The sequence below is a fragment of the Ammospiza caudacuta genome, chromosome 12 (assembly GCF_027887145.1).
Source record: "Ammospiza caudacuta isolate bAmmCau1 chromosome 12, bAmmCau1.pri, whole genome shotgun sequence".
Taxonomy (NCBI): domain Eukaryota; kingdom Metazoa; phylum Chordata; class Aves; order Passeriformes; family Passerellidae; genus Ammospiza; species Ammospiza caudacuta.
This window is the reverse complement of record NC_080604.1, coordinates 8,674,081-8,690,929: the sequence shown is the minus strand read 5'-3', so window position 1 is coordinate 8,690,929 and position 16,849 is coordinate 8,674,081. Positions and strand designations below refer to the sequence as shown.

The 16,849-nt window shown below is 43.8% G+C and overlaps 1 protein-coding gene across 1 annotated transcript in view; it reads right to left on the bottom strand.

Annotated features, from left to right (window-relative positions):
- Positions 1–16,849, bottom strand: part of FANCD2 (FA complementation group D2) — a 34,607-nt gene that overhangs the window by 2,400 nt on the left and 15,358 nt on the right. The window contains exons 20-40 of the mRNA XM_058812962.1: positions 16,347–16,472; positions 15,433–15,506; positions 15,204–15,344; positions 14,137–14,237; positions 13,719–13,834; positions 12,926–13,034; positions 12,329–12,427; positions 11,351–11,460; positions 11,001–11,147; positions 9,784–9,900; positions 8,833–8,961; positions 8,518–8,633; positions 6,899–7,012; positions 6,218–6,345; positions 4,920–5,019; positions 4,080–4,202; positions 3,242–3,335; positions 2,619–2,690; positions 1,777–1,815; positions 1,239–1,313; positions 978–1,052 (exon numbers count right to left, since the gene is read on the bottom strand). Of these exons, the coding sequence (XP_058668945.1) occupies positions 978–1,052; positions 1,239–1,313; positions 1,777–1,815; positions 2,619–2,690; positions 3,242–3,335; positions 4,080–4,202; positions 4,920–5,019; positions 6,218–6,345; positions 6,899–7,012; positions 8,518–8,633; positions 8,833–8,961; positions 9,784–9,900; positions 11,001–11,147; positions 11,351–11,460; positions 12,329–12,427; positions 12,926–13,034; positions 13,719–13,834; positions 14,137–14,237; positions 15,204–15,344; positions 15,433–15,506; positions 16,347–16,472 (2,205 nt within the window). The remainder of the gene's footprint in view (positions 1–977; positions 1,053–1,238; positions 1,314–1,776; positions 1,816–2,618; positions 2,691–3,241; positions 3,336–4,079; positions 4,203–4,919; positions 5,020–6,217; positions 6,346–6,898; positions 7,013–8,517; positions 8,634–8,832; positions 8,962–9,783; positions 9,901–11,000; positions 11,148–11,350; positions 11,461–12,328; positions 12,428–12,925; positions 13,035–13,718; positions 13,835–14,136; positions 14,238–15,203; positions 15,345–15,432; positions 15,507–16,346; positions 16,473–16,849) is intronic.

Here is a 16,849-nt window from a genome sequence, read left to right as displayed (position 1 = left end):
AAGTGCAAAGATAAAGATTACATGAAAAGCTGCAATGCTGTGATCCTGCTAACAAGGTGAATTGTGACTTTAAAGCAGGCATGAGGATTTCACTTTGAAATATGAGCACTTTTTAGCATTGTCGGGGTTTGTGCCAGCTTCCACTTCTCATTCTGTGCTGAGAGGTGCAACAGCATCTTCTGATCTTCAGCTAAATATCTATGCTTCTGATGCCAGCTCTTGCCTAAATGGGTAGCAATTCTGGCTTGGGAGCCAGGCTGGTAGCTGGCTTTCCCCCTTCAGCTACTTTGGCAAAGCTCCCTTCTTGGACAAGTGCTCATGAACCTTTTAGGAGTCAGGAACAAAGCAGCACACAGGAAGATCTTCCTGTCTGCTCCTGTGTGATTCTCTCTTGCAACACACACTGTCTCTCCACACTGTAAGCAAAGCTCTAATCCTCTCCTTCCTTCCTGCCCAAGTCTCCCACAGAGACAGACTCTGTTATCACTGTCCTCCTTCTCCCTTTGCCCTTACCAACATAACATAAAAGCCACCTCAAAAGGACTTTGAGCAGGGTTTTTCCCCATCCACCTCCTGTCGCTGATTCTTCTGAGTCACAAGGCTGTTCATCTTTGGCAAAGCTTCTCTCCTATATTATCAATCTGGCATTTGTACTTTGTTCAAGGTCTCTAAGACCTTAGCTTGTGTTCTCAGAAACAACCAGCAATAGATGCCAATAACTAAAGATGTCCAGAACCTCTGTGTTAAAAAAATATTATGCCAACCTGACCTAACATTCAAGTCAGCCACTTCCAGAATAAATGCTTCCACTTTTGGCCATTAAACAAGGCTATTTCACCTTCTCTCAGAGCTTTTGCTTGCACAGACCCTGCTGGAAGCATGCAAGTAGAACCTGCCAATGCCCTGGAAAAGCAGTGGAAGGGAAATAATACCATCCTTAGGACAGGAGTTTGTGCTGAAAATGGAACTTATCTTACCTTGGAATGGCCACACATGTGATGAAGTTGTCTGGTACTCATCTGCAAGGTTTTCAGCAAACTCTGCACATCATCCTGCAATAAATAAGCAGATCAGCAAATCACTCTCAAAGGACTTTTCCACAGGGAAACAAGAATATTGAACAGCCTTAGTCCTAGCAGTCCTTTCAAAGGGTTATGGGATAGAGGTGAGATGTGTCTATGGAGGCAGTATCAGTCATGATTCCCAGCTGGCTGCAGCCATTCTGTCCCCAGGATTACCGTGTGCTTTTTAAAGCTGTGGTCCAGGAGAGGCATGGCCAGCTTCAGAAATGCTTCCACAAAGAGGCGGCCATACTGTAAAACAGAGACAAATATGTCAGCAAGCAAATTGAAACTCCTTCTCAAAGAACCATCACAGAGTCAGATGAGGTAATGATACAATCTTCCAAGTACTCCAGAGACTGTTCTTGCTTAGAAAAAGATTATATTCATGTGAATATGTACTGTACATATGTGCTGTACTGGAATATACAGGATCAGTAAAGGGTCCCACTTAAATCCCTGCAAAGAGAGGCAAGAAGGACCAGGTCTCATCATTGTACACATCCCTGGTTTTATCCACCAGGCATCTGGGAATAATACTCAACTAAATGCAAATGTTAGAATCACTATACATATATATGTATAGCAAGGTGTATGGAATACAGTATGTGCTTCTTCCTGAGAAACCAGTACCCACTCTAATGCACTAGAGGCAATGAGTCAAGAAAGCTGGTACTTAAACTGCTCTCTTCAGTTATCTTGAACTTTTGCTTACCTTCAGGCAGATGCTGAGTACAGGCCTGCTGTCAAATACCTACGTGGACAAGAGGAAAAAAGAGTCAGATCAGTCCACAAGTCTAAGGAAAACCGTGTAAGCACAGCACACCCCTGTGAATGTGTGAACCCTGCTCTAAAGCACATCCATTCTCAAGGATTCTCTCATTCAGCAGGAACACCACATAAGCACATGAACTGTGGTGGCTCTCAGCTGGAAGCCCTTGGCAGGATTGCTGTTCAGTGATCTAAGGTGCACCTTTTGCAGATGGCACAAAATTATCTCAATGAGTCTAACATTCTTAACAGTTGGGGATTTGAGAGACCCAAGCCCAGCTGATGGGCAAATAATCACATAGCAGACAAAGCAAAACTGAGATGGGCAAAATAATGTGAAGGTAACCCTGGTGCTGCTATGGACTAAACTGAACTATGGGCAAAACTGAACTAAGTGGTCCAGCTCTACCCTTTATGCTCTCCAAAGGCATCTGGAACACAGGTAGGGTTCCAGTGAATGCTGCTGTATAGAAAAACCTGGGCTTGCCAATTATCACTTCAGATATGTAAAAATAAACAGTAATGATCAACCTAAGCAAGGAGAGAAGTGGAGCTGTACCTATCACCTTCTGGCCCAAACAGCATCACACTCAAGAGACACTGGATGAACCAGAAGGGGATATTTCGTCCAGTGGGACAGGGCACAGATTATAACTGGCTTTATAATGGCTGGCTCCAGGTTGTTCCACAGTCACACTTTGTTTTTCCCCAGTGCTCCTGAGCCTGGGAACACCAGGCCTCATTGAGAATTTGGGGGCAAAGGCAGAAAACCAGCCAGAAGCTCACCTTGACCAAGTTAATGAGGATGTGGAAGTTCCGCACAGCGATGTTCCAGCGCAGCAGCTTCTCCAGCTGCACCTATGGGATGCAAGGGGACAAGAACCCAGGAGGCTGCATTTCCTCTCACTGCTGGATGTGCTTTCAGCATTTGCTGTACACAAAGCACTGTTGTTGTTGAAGACAAAGGAACAAAGCTTCACCACAAGTATATTTATCACAGCAGAAACACTCCATAGCAATTCCAGCCTGATCAGTGGCTTTAAGTGCTAGGAGTTAACTTGCTTGCTCTCAGAGCAGCTCTTGGTTGCAAAAAGTTGTTGTCCTCCCACACAGGTGTGCAGATCAACTGCACAGTTAAGTATTTTGCTGATTAATGCCTATTTTCTGGTTGCAGCTTCTGCTGGATTTACTAGATTTTTGACATGGTGCAAACCAGGAAAAAAAGATGTTACTTATATGTTACCCTGCATATCAATGTCAATATACACTGATGAAGGAAGGTGTCTGACTGCATTTCCTAGACAAAGTTCAGAAGTAAATTCCTTTCCAGTTTATACATCTTTATTGTACTGTCCAGTTTAACCTAGGTTTTCTTCCCCTTACAGAGTCCAGTGTATTGATATTCCTACCTCACTTGAGTCTGATGGTTTCCCAGCTGGGATGCTTTTCACTGAGCTCTCCAGCTGAGCCATCATTACTCTGAAGAAAACTGGGAATGTCTGCCTATGGAGAAAATGAAAAAAACTTCAAGTCAGCTCTGGGCATTTTGATAGGCTGTTTGTGACCAAAATGATGCAGAAAAGTCAAAGGTTGCCCAGCTGGGCATCCTTCTCAGTAGGAAATCACAGAAGATTGGCCCTAGGACTCATAAACAGGTACAGCCCAGCCCAATTGCCCAGACAGATGAAGAATCCTGGGAAGTCACTAGCACTTCCTTAGTGTGAATGACACTTAGACACCACCACTTCCTTGTAGCTGTAGGGGTGCACAGTGGAAGGATTGCAACTCTCAGCATAAGATAATTTTGGAAGTTTCAGAGTGCAGGAACTTTCTTCACCCCTGCTTCCAAATTCCCAGGCTAGGGCAGAAGCACCCTGAGTGTGTTTTTGCACACTGCATATCTGCCCAGATTGCCTACAGCCATCTCAGGCCTCTAAGGCTGACTTTTGGAGTGCTTTATACCACAGAGACAACACTGATGACAGACAGCAGTTCATTCTCCAGTTAAAATGGCTCACAGAAATAAACTCAGCATCATGTTAAGCACAGGACATTCCACTCTGGCATACAGCTACCCCATGCTACCTGTTGCATAGTGCCAAAACAATGTTTACAAGTGTCCAGAGTAGCCATCACAGTACCAACATGAAATTACAATAGGCCACAAAATAAGAAAACTACATATTTAAAAGCAGAAATTATCATTATATATATCATAGAATTCAAAGTTTCTATTGCTACAATTACCTGCTTAGGGTAGGATAAGTAGAAGAACATGCATCTTTGGGAGAGTTCATCAGTTCAGCAACACCAACACAGGAGATTTCCTCTATGGCTTTCAGGATGTTATCTGTGTGCTCCAGGTAGACACTAAATCCAAAACCAACATAGCTGATCAGTAGATACCTCACAGAATGACACAACAAGGCCTTGAACACTGCCCTACCTGAAACATGTGGCCTAAAACTGTCAAGCTTTTCCCTGGCAAAAGCAATCACATGCAGGAAACCCAAAGCACTACTTAGAACTGTCACAGTGGTGTCATTAAAAGCTACCATGATCTGAAACATACATGGATTCAGTATTCCCCCATTTTAGTATTCAGGAAGGACAGGCTGGGAAGAGGATGAGATGGAATTGCCCTTTCTGAGAGAGAACACCCAATCAGTATGGGTGACACTTAAATGGCTGTCTGCTATGGGCAACCTGGATCAGGAACAAGCCAACAAAGCCTTCTACAGACAGCCAGGAGTACCCCCATGATCCTCATGGCAAACTAACCACCATGACACTTGCTGGAAGGACAGCCCAGCAGGGCATAAGCAATCCAGGAGTCTCCTGGAGGCCATTGATGAGAACTTCCTGACACAAGTGACAGAGGACCTGATGAGGAAAGGTGCTCAGCTGGACCTCAGACTTCAAACCATGAAAGAAAGTGTGCTTTAGAAACAGTGCAGAAACAGGGCTTCAGGCCAAGCTGTGCAAGCATGAGGCTTGTGATTCAGAGGGGCCATTCCTCTGTAGCAACAGTAATCACTAAAAAAATAGAGTGTCTTGGTGTGCCTGAGAGAATGGTTTGAGCCTTACCAGAGCAGGGTGTGCAGGGCACTGTTGAACTGGCTGCCCTTCTCTCTGTCTCCACTGGGCTTCACCCAGGACTGGCAGAGGAACTGCTTTGCTAGAGAAGCTGGGAAACATAAGGGACAACTTAGTGAAAGAAAAATATTAGTAAAAAAAATCCTTCTTCCATATAAAATCTGCATATTCAAATGATTTTTGAAAGATCACAGTATCACTGCCCCTCATGTGCCTGACCTTTCTAAGTCAGAATGCATTTTCCCTAAAAAGCTGCAAGGCCACAAGGACATTTATCATGATAACAAAGTATCTGCACAACCAGCATGTTCCTGGTCTGGAATACCTGCTCACATCAGAACCATCATCCACCTCTGGCCACTTCTGACAAACTTAAGTTAAATCTTACTTGTTTGGCAGCTCCTACAGTGTGCCATCTATTTGTTTTTAATTAGGCCATGTGCAACCCTTAGGGTATCCATCTCCAGAAATGGAGTTCCAATAACAAGTGACTTGACCTTTTGGCCACAGCACTATAGTAATAAATGTGAACAGACAAGTTTAAAATCTACAGATTTCTGAAATCAAAATTGCTAACAAACCTGCTTGTCTCTTGCAGAAATGTTTAAAACCAGGAAATGATTAGTTAAAATAGGTTATTGCCTGCCACACTCAGTCATTCTCCCAATGTGGGACTGTTTAAAATAGCAAAATTGTCTTTAAGGAGGGAAGTTACAATTCTGTGTGGCTATGGGGATTGGAGAAGGATAAATTCTAGAGGTGTATTAGTATGACAAGGAATGGCTGAGGGAGGCAAGTGCCTGGAGTCTTTATTTCAATGTGTGCTGAAGTGGAGATCAAGTAGTTTTCTTGTATATTCCCTGTAACCATGTCTATCCTTTATCTGCTATTTATTTTATGTAATGGGTCCTAATCTATGCGAGAAGCTTTCTTAACTGAAAACATTTGTTGCATGGGGTTGAGAATTTTTTCCTCTCTCTGCCCTGGAGTAACAGCTGTATTTGCAGCTCATTTCAATAAATTTTGGAAACAAGCTGTCACAGACATCTGTACTTAGAGTAAGAAGTTACATCAGATCAGGTCTGCAATCACTCACCTCCATAACCAGCGATTAAACTGGTACCAACACTGAGCAGCAGAGGGTCCAATATATTTACTGCTGTTGCCTTTATTAATGGCTAGGACTGTTCACCCAGTAAGATTACCAGGATGTGAAAGGGAAATCTCTCCCTTAAAAGGCAAAGACCACACAAAAACTCATCTGAGATGAGTGACTCTTCACACATTACCCATTTTCTCCCTCTTCCAGCCAGACATGGGTTTCTCAGCAATGGCAATCAGGAGCTGAGCGAGGATATAGGCACAGTGGAAGCTGGGAACACTCTGCTGGAAATTCAGGAGGTATTGAAAACTCTCACTGGGGATGAAAGGAAAGGGAAAAGGTAAAAAAAGTGCAGACAGGGTAATGTGTCAGACACACACAAATAAAAAGGAAGCATTAGACTATCTCAGATCCAAGGTCTCCATACCCCAGTGTTTTGTCTCTGGCAGTGCCCTTCTGAAGAAGGGGTGATCAGCCAGTAATACATAGGAGTTCAATCACTGAAAAATTCTCTCAAGCCCCAGCCACTCAGAGTCTAGCAACAGCTTTATATACTGCTTTTGCCTAGTGAACCTGTAAGCATTTTAACTCTGCAGAACATAGCCATTCCTTCTGGGAATCCTACTAATCTCCTTGTCTCAACAGCATACAAACGAATGAAATTCACAGATTCATGCATATTTTACATTTTTTAATCCTTTAACGAGGTTTGACTACACTGCCATTCATTTAAACACAAAGCTCTGTTTGAAGTGAGTGTAGTCTCTATGACAGCTCCCAAATACACATTTGCCCATAATGCCCACACAAAACAGAGAAAAATCCCTGAAATTTGTTCATTTCAAACAGTGTGAAATATAGATTCTACCTTATCAGTTCCTCAAGAAGAAGAAACTCTGTCTCTCCTGGCTTTAGTCTGTCTGCAAGCACCTGGAGAGCTGACCTCAGTAAGTCAGTATTTTCATGCTGAGAAAAACCATTCCTGAGGGGGAAAAAAAATCCAGTTCATCATCAGAACAGAAGAGATATCAGATGCAAATGCATATCTAAGCCTATTTGGCAAGGTGAAAAATAGAGAAGCTGGATACTCAAGGTAAGTCCTGCAATATGAGAGTTATAAAGTGACACAAAAAATTGAAAAATCAATGACAATGGAAAGCATTGAGCACAAACAATATCAATTTTTCAGTTAGACTGCAGATCTAGCTTGGTGAGGAGAGGCCATTTCCCAGAAGTGGAGGTCCATATATACTAAACCAATGCTATGCAGACCTAAACCACAGGATGTATAATGATAGTGGCTGTGCAATGCAGTGACCATGGGTGGTCACCTCCTGAGCAGCTGGTAGGAGCCTTACAGGGGGAAAACTCTAGAGATCTTCATTATTTCTCTGAACTCCCAGTGTCTGTGAGGATATCTATGCTAGAAATAATCAAATACATCCACATGCCAGTTCTATAGACTGAACAGGTAGACTTGATAATGATAATGATCAAGTGCACCTGTACCACAAAATCTAATTAACCATTGGTAATGTAAGAGGCCTTGACTAAACAAATGTAAAAAGAGCTGAAATTTGGTTGTTGAACTTCAGTGGCTGGACAGCTCATTCCAATATATAAGGCTGTCTGACCTGCAGCAAAACAGATTTTATACTGGACAGCAAAACTGATCTTGGATTGTCTGGTACAAAACTGACCAGGTTCTCTGATTTACAAAATAGATGAACTCAGGAACAACCAACATTCACACTGGCTAAAGAGGGAATGACAAATCTGGGAATGGTCAGGAGTGGATCAGGGGCCCTCAGTCTCCAGTAGAGATCAACAGGAGACAAACCTCAGACATCTTTTTATGCAGTTACTGCTGTTCATGAAGTACAACAAAGGTAAAATGTTTTCCACAAGCAAATCCAAATTGGGGTTTAGAAAAAAATTTTTATGATACTATCCTGGATTATGGTAGCAGATGCAGAAGTCTGCAGAATGCACAAGCATTTCTGAGTTGGATATTTATGAGTTCAGCTTGAATGCATCAACAGTGTTGGCTTTTTGCCAGTGAAATACACATTCATCCTTTCTCATTGGCAAAAGAAATTCTTCCATCACTCAGGATTCAGGCAGTGACAATTTAGCAAAGGATAAGGGGAAGGAAATGGGAAAGGATGGGTAAGAAAATCCAAGATCCCTAGGCAGACTGGAAATTGCTCAGCTAGGTGTGCCAGTGTGCCCCTTATGCTGACCTTGACCCAAAAGCCAGATTGAATTCTACCCAGCCAGTGCTTCATCACCTACAGCTTGAGCACTGCTCAGAATCAGGCAATGAAGCCTGGCTTAACTAAGAAGTGCTTAGAAGCCTCCACCCACTGCAGTGGGTTGTTTTTCATGGCTGACAGGCCTTTGGCAGGGTGCAAACACTTTAAAGAAAAGAAACAAGGAGAAGAAGCAATAAATGGATACAACTATGGACTTTTATTTTAAACTCACCAAGCAAATAAGGAGCGAAAAGTCAGTAAGAGCAGTTGGTAGCAGGAGGACATCAGCTGGTGCTCCTGGATGTTTTCTCCTGGTTCACCTTCTGCACCCTGATTTTGTACAGCTGTCTTTAATACAAATCAAATAATCCATTAAACACTATTCCAAATAAAGATAATGGCACAAGAATCCATTCCCATAAATTCCACATTAAAAAAACCTGAAGAAAACAAAGTGACTCTTTTACCCCTCAAACCAAATTAAAAGTATCTTTACAGGAGACAAAACTTTAGGGTTTTTTTAGTCAAAAAACTGCTGTCAACTAACCTGGAAGTAGTTATGCATGTTCTCCATGTGCTTACACAATGGCTTGAGTAGATCAACCACACACATGGCAACTTCCTTGGGAGATCTCTGACACAGATGGGAAAAGCCAATATCCTTGTTGCCTCTCTCCTGCAGCAAACACAAAAGATAAAAGTTGCTTCATTAGTCTCTCTTGAGAATAACTTCAATTGTTACATCTCAGATGCTGCCAAGCAGTGCAATCCCCCATGCCATACAGGGTCAGGAAGGGTCACAGGGTAGGAAAGTTGGCTTCTACTGAACCAGCACCACCAACTCACACAAATGGATAACATTTGACTAAAAGGATAAAACTGATCTGACACACAGCTCTCTTACAGAATCATTTAGGTTGGATCAGAGAATCCAACACTTTACTCAAACACTAAGAGAAGACAGTCTCTGCATGTGGGAATTAAGATAGGTAGAAAGACAAGGAGCAAGAACAACGACTATGAAAAGCCCAGCCAATTGCAGTGCATTTCTCAGTTTAATGCAGTGGGACATGCATTTACTTTCCTCCTGAAGGCATCAGCAAGGAGTTTCTGCACTCAGAGGGGTTTCTAATGCAGAAAAAGCAGAAACACGGATGCAGCAGCTTCTGCTGGCTGCTGCAGCCATCTGGCCTGGCTAAATTTGAGCAGCACAGCCAGTGTCCCCAAGGAGGGCTAGGAAAAGGGTCACCTGAGTTTTGAGGCTACAAGACTGCCTCAGTTAAATACCCTTTCCTGAGACATGCAGAGAACCAGAGGCTGCAAACACTTCAGCAAGAGCTGTGTACACAAGACTTTTGAAAAAGTGCTGCTCTGGCACGCAGCTGGGTGTCACACTTCCATTTAACTAACAAGCGAAGTCATTCTGAAAAACATTTCTCAGGAAGCCCCTGATGTGCTGTGCCTCAGCCCAGGACCCACAGCCTGCTGCTGCTCTTGCCTTTGGAAAGGGCACCCTCCTTGTGGAGCCCGAGGGCAGCACATGTTCCAGCTTCCAGCACAGGTCATCCAGAAGGAAGCAAAGCTCAGCAGGCCCCAGCTGCACAACTTCACGAGCCTGCAATTAAAAGAACAGTCAGTCCCAGGACCCAGATGTAACTGTAGTGCCTTGAAGCTCAAGTTTACCCTGTTTCCAGTCATGACTCCTGGACTAGGTTAACCTCAGGAGGGACTTATTTGGTAGATGCTTGGTTTTATGCTCCCCCATGGCAGGGATGGGGCATTGGCTCTGGTTACTCAAAGCATGAAGCCATCCTGATGCTCTAAACAGCTGAGGCAATGTCAGTACAACTTAACAACTGAGAAAGAACAGATTTATATACATTGACATTGAAATAAGCTTCTAAAGATAAAAAGAGGTTTAAGCCCAGAGAGTCACAGAATTCACCAACTGAATAACAGGCAAGAAGTATTTTGAAATAATGCCACATAGCCCAAGAGACTTGTCAAACAGCCTTCCAGCTGGCCTGTGACCTGCATGCACAGAGACAGCTGTCTGCAGAGACAGACCAGGCTGTGCTCCAGCCTGCCATGGCCTTCTCCCATCTCATGCATTTACTGACAAAAGGAGACTCCAGATGGAGTCAGCCTGCCTACAACAAAATTAAGCACATCTATTTTCCACAGCCATAGCAATACAGTTTTTACAAGCTCCCAGATGATACACAGCACCCTGCTCACTGAGAGCACCTCCATGACTCCAGTCCAACATTTGTGCTGTTCATGATTTCCTCATGCCTTGAGACATTTGAGTTTTTGCAATACAGGCTTTACTTTATGTCATAGATTCTTTTTGACAGGCAATACTTAGTGTATTTACCACCCTGTATCTTACCTGTGGTCAGTATTAAAGCCCCTTTCTTTCCATTAGGTCTATACATGTTGTACAGTCTCTTTCACCTTTTATGCAATATTTATATTAGTTTGTTATTAACATTACTATATGACATATCTGTTCTTCTCAGGAAAGTCTCTTTTTCTCAGTGCCTTGAAGTACTTGGGGCCAAATGCTCTCCTGGTCCCCAGCTCACAGCCCTGGGCCAACACATCTTAGCACCAGCCTGTTGTGCACTTCAGTGGAACAGGAAGGGCCAAGGTCCCTGAGAGAGGCCATTCCACAAAGCCTCATCAGTGTGGGCTTCAGGCTGCTCCACTCACCTCTGTGTGCATCTCTGTGTCCAGCACAGACTTTGTGAGCAGCCCACAGTGCAGCACAGTGAACACCTCGAGGTCCAGCTCTCGGAAGTACGGGCGGTAGCTCTGCAGCTGGGCCAGAGGATTTCCTGCCTCTCTGTCAGCAGCACTCTGAAAAGAAAATTGCAGGAGAATGGGCACTGCAGGGATAATTTACAAAATTAAGATGGGAGGCAGGTGCCAGCAAGCAGAACCGAACCGCTGACTGTGATTAACTTTGGAAGGAACAACCCCTCTCTCAAAGTTTTTGTTTTTGCTTCCATGGCATCTTCCCTGTTCTGGCTTCCTTGCAGTGCCCAGGGCTGCACACCTACCTTGTCCAGCTCAGAGAGCTCAGTATCAGGCTGGATTCCCTCAGAACTGTCTTCTGCTTGAGAACGATCTGCAGAGCCAGCTTTGCTGCCATCAGCCTTCTTTTTCCTTCCTTAAACACAAAAGCAACTTCAGACTCAAAGGTTGCACACTGTGCTCAACACTAGGAGCACTTGAATCAGCACAAAGAAAACATGGAGCACAGGTACATAGATTAAGTGCTCCTTCAAAATACAGTATCTAAAGTGATGGATTCTCCTCTTGCCAAAACTTTCCTTCTGCCTCCAACATGCTCCTACATAACAGGCCCAGACCCTGCACAATGGGTTTGGCACAGGAGGGAAAGGCTGTTCTCATTGAATGGAATGTGAATTTTTGTCCACTTTGGCTTAAGGCAGACATGTTCCCAGGAAATGCTAATCTAAACTAGAAATAAATCTAATCTAGAAACAGAACTAGAGACAGGAAAAACAAAGCAAATCTGATTCAGCTTGAAAACTGAGAGGGAAGTTCTGTCTTCTCTGTGGGAGCTAGCAATGGGAAAGGATGAAGGAAAGATTTCCTTGTGCAGCAGAGCCATGCCAAGGTTCCCAGAACATTGGTAAGGTACAGCCTAAAGCTCAGGGGTTTACAAGGCAGCTCAAGCCACAGATTCAGTACCAGGTGATGCCACAAACCCATCAAAGACAGAACTTGCTGCTGCAGTAGCAGAAAGTACTTTGGCATGTGAAAGCAATCAATGAAAGCCCTGGATTTTCACTGTTAAATGCAGCAGCTCTCCCAAGGAGACAGACTATCCAACACCTATTTGGTGTAGGTTATTTTTCCATCTCCACTTCAGCTGCAACAGGAGTTGATGAGGTAAAATTTCCAGCTAGATGGACTTTGCCAAAAATTTAGTGCTTTAGGCACACACAAGTGCTATCTGCCAGCCAACCCCCATCACATCTGTTTGCTTAAACATTTTAAATCGTCTTTACCACCTCTTTTCCTGGCTGGACCAGCAGCATTCATGGATGGTGCAGCCTCCGGGGCCTCAGAGTCAAAAGTAGCTGGTGGTGGGACATAGCCAGGGGTTGCTGAAAGAGCCAAAATGTAGAAAATTGGGTTAATTCAACTCCTGAATGACAACATACAGGCCAGATACATATCTAAAGGAAGTATCATAAATTTCACTGTCCTGGGGAAAGTGTGGAGTGGTGAGGTAAGTGTAAGAATTTACCTGCAAACGAGCAGTGAGCTGAAATAGCAGTGAGTGGGAAGCAGTGGAGCAGATCAGAGTGCCTGGGATCTGGGCAGGCTACTAGGAGATGGACAAGGTGTGTCTTGGGGGATCTGCTTGGGGGATCTGCTAAAGTTTGTGTGCTTGTGACTCTAGAATGTGTAATTTGTGTGCTCCTCACTGAGAAAACGATTAAGAAGAGCAGTTTGGATTTGGACAAATTGAAAATTATAGCTGCCCATGCACAAACTTTTAAAACTGTAAAACTGCAGTGTGTGTTACCATTTGTTTCCTCCATTGATGTCTAAGGCAACCCCTGGTACAGGCCCAGAATGTACAAATGTTTCATACTCACCTGCCAAGCATTTTCCCAGCACATTCTGCAGCTCTGTGATGTTCTGTAATCGAGTTAAAACTTTCCCTTTCATCTCAGCATCCTGTTGCTGGCAGAAGGCATTTACAACCTAGAGACGCAAACCAAGCTCACTCAATCAGGGAGATTTGTACCCACTTTGCTTCTTTTTCTTTTCTGAATAACATTCTCAAGTTCTGAATAAATACACAACACAGCACAGGTGGCCTGTGTGACCAGGTTCACACTGCATGAACAAAGCTCTTCAGAAGTCCATAAGAACATGGATACAATTGGTGCAATCTAAAAAAAGCAAGAGGACAACACCTATAGATAAAATATTAATTGAACAAGAGGAATTAGCAGACAGCACATTGTCAGGTTCTGTGATACCTGTGGCTCTGGAGATCCCTTGGCACTTCCTAGGTCTGCCAGGAAAGAGGCAGTCCTGGGAGGGGAGCAGAAGGACCGGGAATGTGGAATTGCACCAAATCTGCCCTTCTCATGTTATGAGAATAACCGCAGCAGGAAAAATCCCACTGACCAATACATTGTCCAAATCTGCATGAAGGCACTGCATTTTACTCTTCAGAGGTATAGAACAGAGAGTACAGAGCACTCCAAGAAAGGGAATTTACAGCCTCTCTGAAAGTGGAGCAGCACAACCTTTCTGTCAGGTAAAAGACCACAACATTCCCTCCCCCTCCACTTTCCCCTTTCCTGGCTGACCAACCCCTGCCCTCCTGGGCTTCCCTCATCCCTCCACCCCAGAAGCTGCAGACAAAGCTCTACTCACTTCCCGGAACCAGTTGAGAGCATAGAACAGGAGTGAGCACAGAAATTCACGCTCCTGCTTGGACAGAGAGTCCAGCTTCCCTTCAACCTCCAGGTCAGTCAGGTACACGGGACAACCTGGCACAGAGCAAGAAAAGTATAGGTGGGACTGTGTGCTACCCATGCTTTGGTTTTTGCATTTACCAGGCCTCTTACCACAGCCTGCCCCAATTCCAGTGGCTGTTTGGAGTAAGGCCCATCAGCCACTCCATCCCCAGACACAGCAACTGTCTCCCTGCCTCCCTTCCACTTTGTGGGCACAGAGCATCTCAGCCTCCTCACAAAATGCACAACCCCTCCTGCAGCTGGAGGAATCTGTGCAGATCTGGCACAGGAGCAAGGCAGGCAGCCAGGCTCTGTAAAAAGTGTATTTCCCATACCTAGTAAGGCATCAATCTCCTCCAGGCTTCCACTGTTCTGCTCTGCAGTGTAGAGCCTCAGCAAGCGGAAACAGGGTGAGAGACACAGGGGTGACACTGCCCTGGGAGAAAAAAGAAATGGAGTGAGTCTGATGTTTTATATAACTCCAGAATGCCCATCACTTTTCAACTATGTCCTGTGTCCTTCCCAGGCTACCTTGCCTATGCCTTCTATTTTGCTTCTTGCAAGTCCCAGCAACACAGAACAGAAATGCACCATGTTGGTTAGAAAAAAACTCCCACAAATAAATAACTGGTGATTACCAGTTTTCTGGAAAAGCATGTAAGAGCATAAAAATGGCTGCAATGAACAAAAAATGGGGTCAGATTTACTTCTGGTGGAAATCAAAAGTTGAGTAACTCAGAAGGAACTCTAAGAAATTAGAGTTGTGTGCACAACACAGTTATAAGCAGTGGAGAAACCTTCTTCAATGTTTCAGTGTGCCACTGCTCCAGTTCTGAGTGATTAAAATTAACATTTTTCCAGAGATGCATGCAAAGTAGCTATATTTTCTCTCATTTTAAAATGATCATGTCTTTTTTAAAGAACAATTAAAATCTCAACAAAATCTTATGACAACAAATTACAAACTATGTGCATACAATAAAAAAAAAGAGAGCCCTTTATAACCTTAACAAGTCTATGACTCTTATGATTCTTTTAACTTTGGCATGCTCCTGTTTACTTAAGAGTTTTTTACATCTTAGAGGCTTCCTGTTCCATTTGCCAAAGACAATGCCCTGATTCTTGAGTTGAATTTCATTTTTGGCTGCATGTTTGTGGGTTTAGCACTGTCTGTCACCATGACACACCCAAGATTACCTAAACAGCCCAAGCCAGAACAGACTGCCAGCTCCCAACCAGACTATGCCTCTAAACCTATCTGAGTATGTTTAACATCAAAAGAAGGAGAAGAACACTGGAAATTGGTAAATTCTCTGACCAGCTCCTTATCAGACACCTGAAGGGCACAAATGGAAACCCTTCCTTCACCTTTGCAGCCATCCCACAGATAAGGGTCAAATACCTTTTACTCTGGTTATTTGCTCCAGCAGTGACCCTGCCAAGCTCACTCTGTGACACCAATGGCAAGAGGTTAATGGCAATTGCATCCTGACTTTGATCTTCATCCAGATTGTACAAGGACTTCACTGGGAACAAGAATGAACTGCAAGGAAAGACAGACAACATCTTGTTGGTGACTTCAGTTCTCAGTGACAGAAACATTACCCATGCTTTATTTGTGATTAGCATACCCATGCACTGAGGGGCTGAGATCCACCACAAAGTCACTGGGAAAATCCTCCACCAAACTCTTCCCAAACTCATCCTGTTATAAAAAAAGGAAAAGAAAACTTGCTCAGCAAAGGGGCTCAGTGAAGAAAGCTCCAGCAGCAGCAGTGGAAGATGCAGAAGATAAGGCCAAGCAAAAGTATCCTGGAACCATCACAGTAATGAAGCCCCATGGCCTGCAAGGAGAGCCAAGGGCTGCCTTTAGAGACAGAGCCAGGAAACATTGCTAAGTGTGCACAACCAATTTCTTCCCTGCTCTTTGGATGTGGGCTTGACTACAAGTTCCAGAGTGATGCAGAGACACAGAGCAGCTGGCTGGAAGAGGAAAGCAGCCCACATGTAAAAGGAGCTCCCAGCAGGAAGAAAGAGTTGTCCAGAGGCCTTGACAAAACTCTTCCTATCACCATAAATACCATTTATTTATTCAATTATTACCATTAATGACTGTGGCTCTTCCAAGATCTTAGGGATCAGATAGTCTTAATAGTCTGACCCAGAAACCAATTCCCATACTAAGCTTAAAGTTCTTTCAAATTCTATTTTTGTCTATGAATAGGAACAGCACGCTCTCAGAAATGTCACTTAGTTTCCTTTAAAAGGCTTACCCTTGTCATGTAAAATTGTCATGTAAAATTTCACAAAAAAGAAGCTGTTAAAGCACATGAGCACATTCCTGTTAATGAGGAATCTGCCACAATCAAAAAAAGCCCAGAGAGCTGAATGAGGATTTTGTATCTGACCAACCTCTCACAGAACAAAACAAGTTCCCAGCTAGAGTGAAATCCTCAAATTGACTCTATTTTGCCAATGTTTGAAAACTAACATTTTCCTGAAGAATTCATGTAAGTGATTAAGTTCAAAATGCTCTGCAACATACTAGGAGCTGCAAGTCCAAATTGCCCTTCTGCTTCTCAATCAAACTGGCAAATTCATCGTAGTACAGAGCCAAGACCTCTGGTGTTTGCTCACAGCAGAAACCCACAAGGTCCAGCAGGGTAGACAGCTGAAAGGAGAGAAAACAGTGCAGAAATGGGTAAGGTAAACGGATCCAGTTCAAGTTTTTACCTTCAGTCCTTTTTACATTAATTTACTGTGAGGCATATTCAAAGCTTCATCTCAAGAACATGGTGAATATTCTTGAATAGACACAGACTTAAGAAGGAACATGGGCCTTTTAGTGTCCTCTGTCATGAAATAACAGAAGAGTCTGCCCAGGATCACTCTTAAATAGACTGTCAGCAGAGAAGAAGGCTCTTTAACAGAACCTAAGGAAAAAGGCTGCTAGGCCAATCCTGTGGAACAGAACTTCTTTGTCTGGATGGCAGGAAAGGCACAGCTACCAAAGCTGAGAGGATGGCCATGGTCACCCTTGGCTCCCTG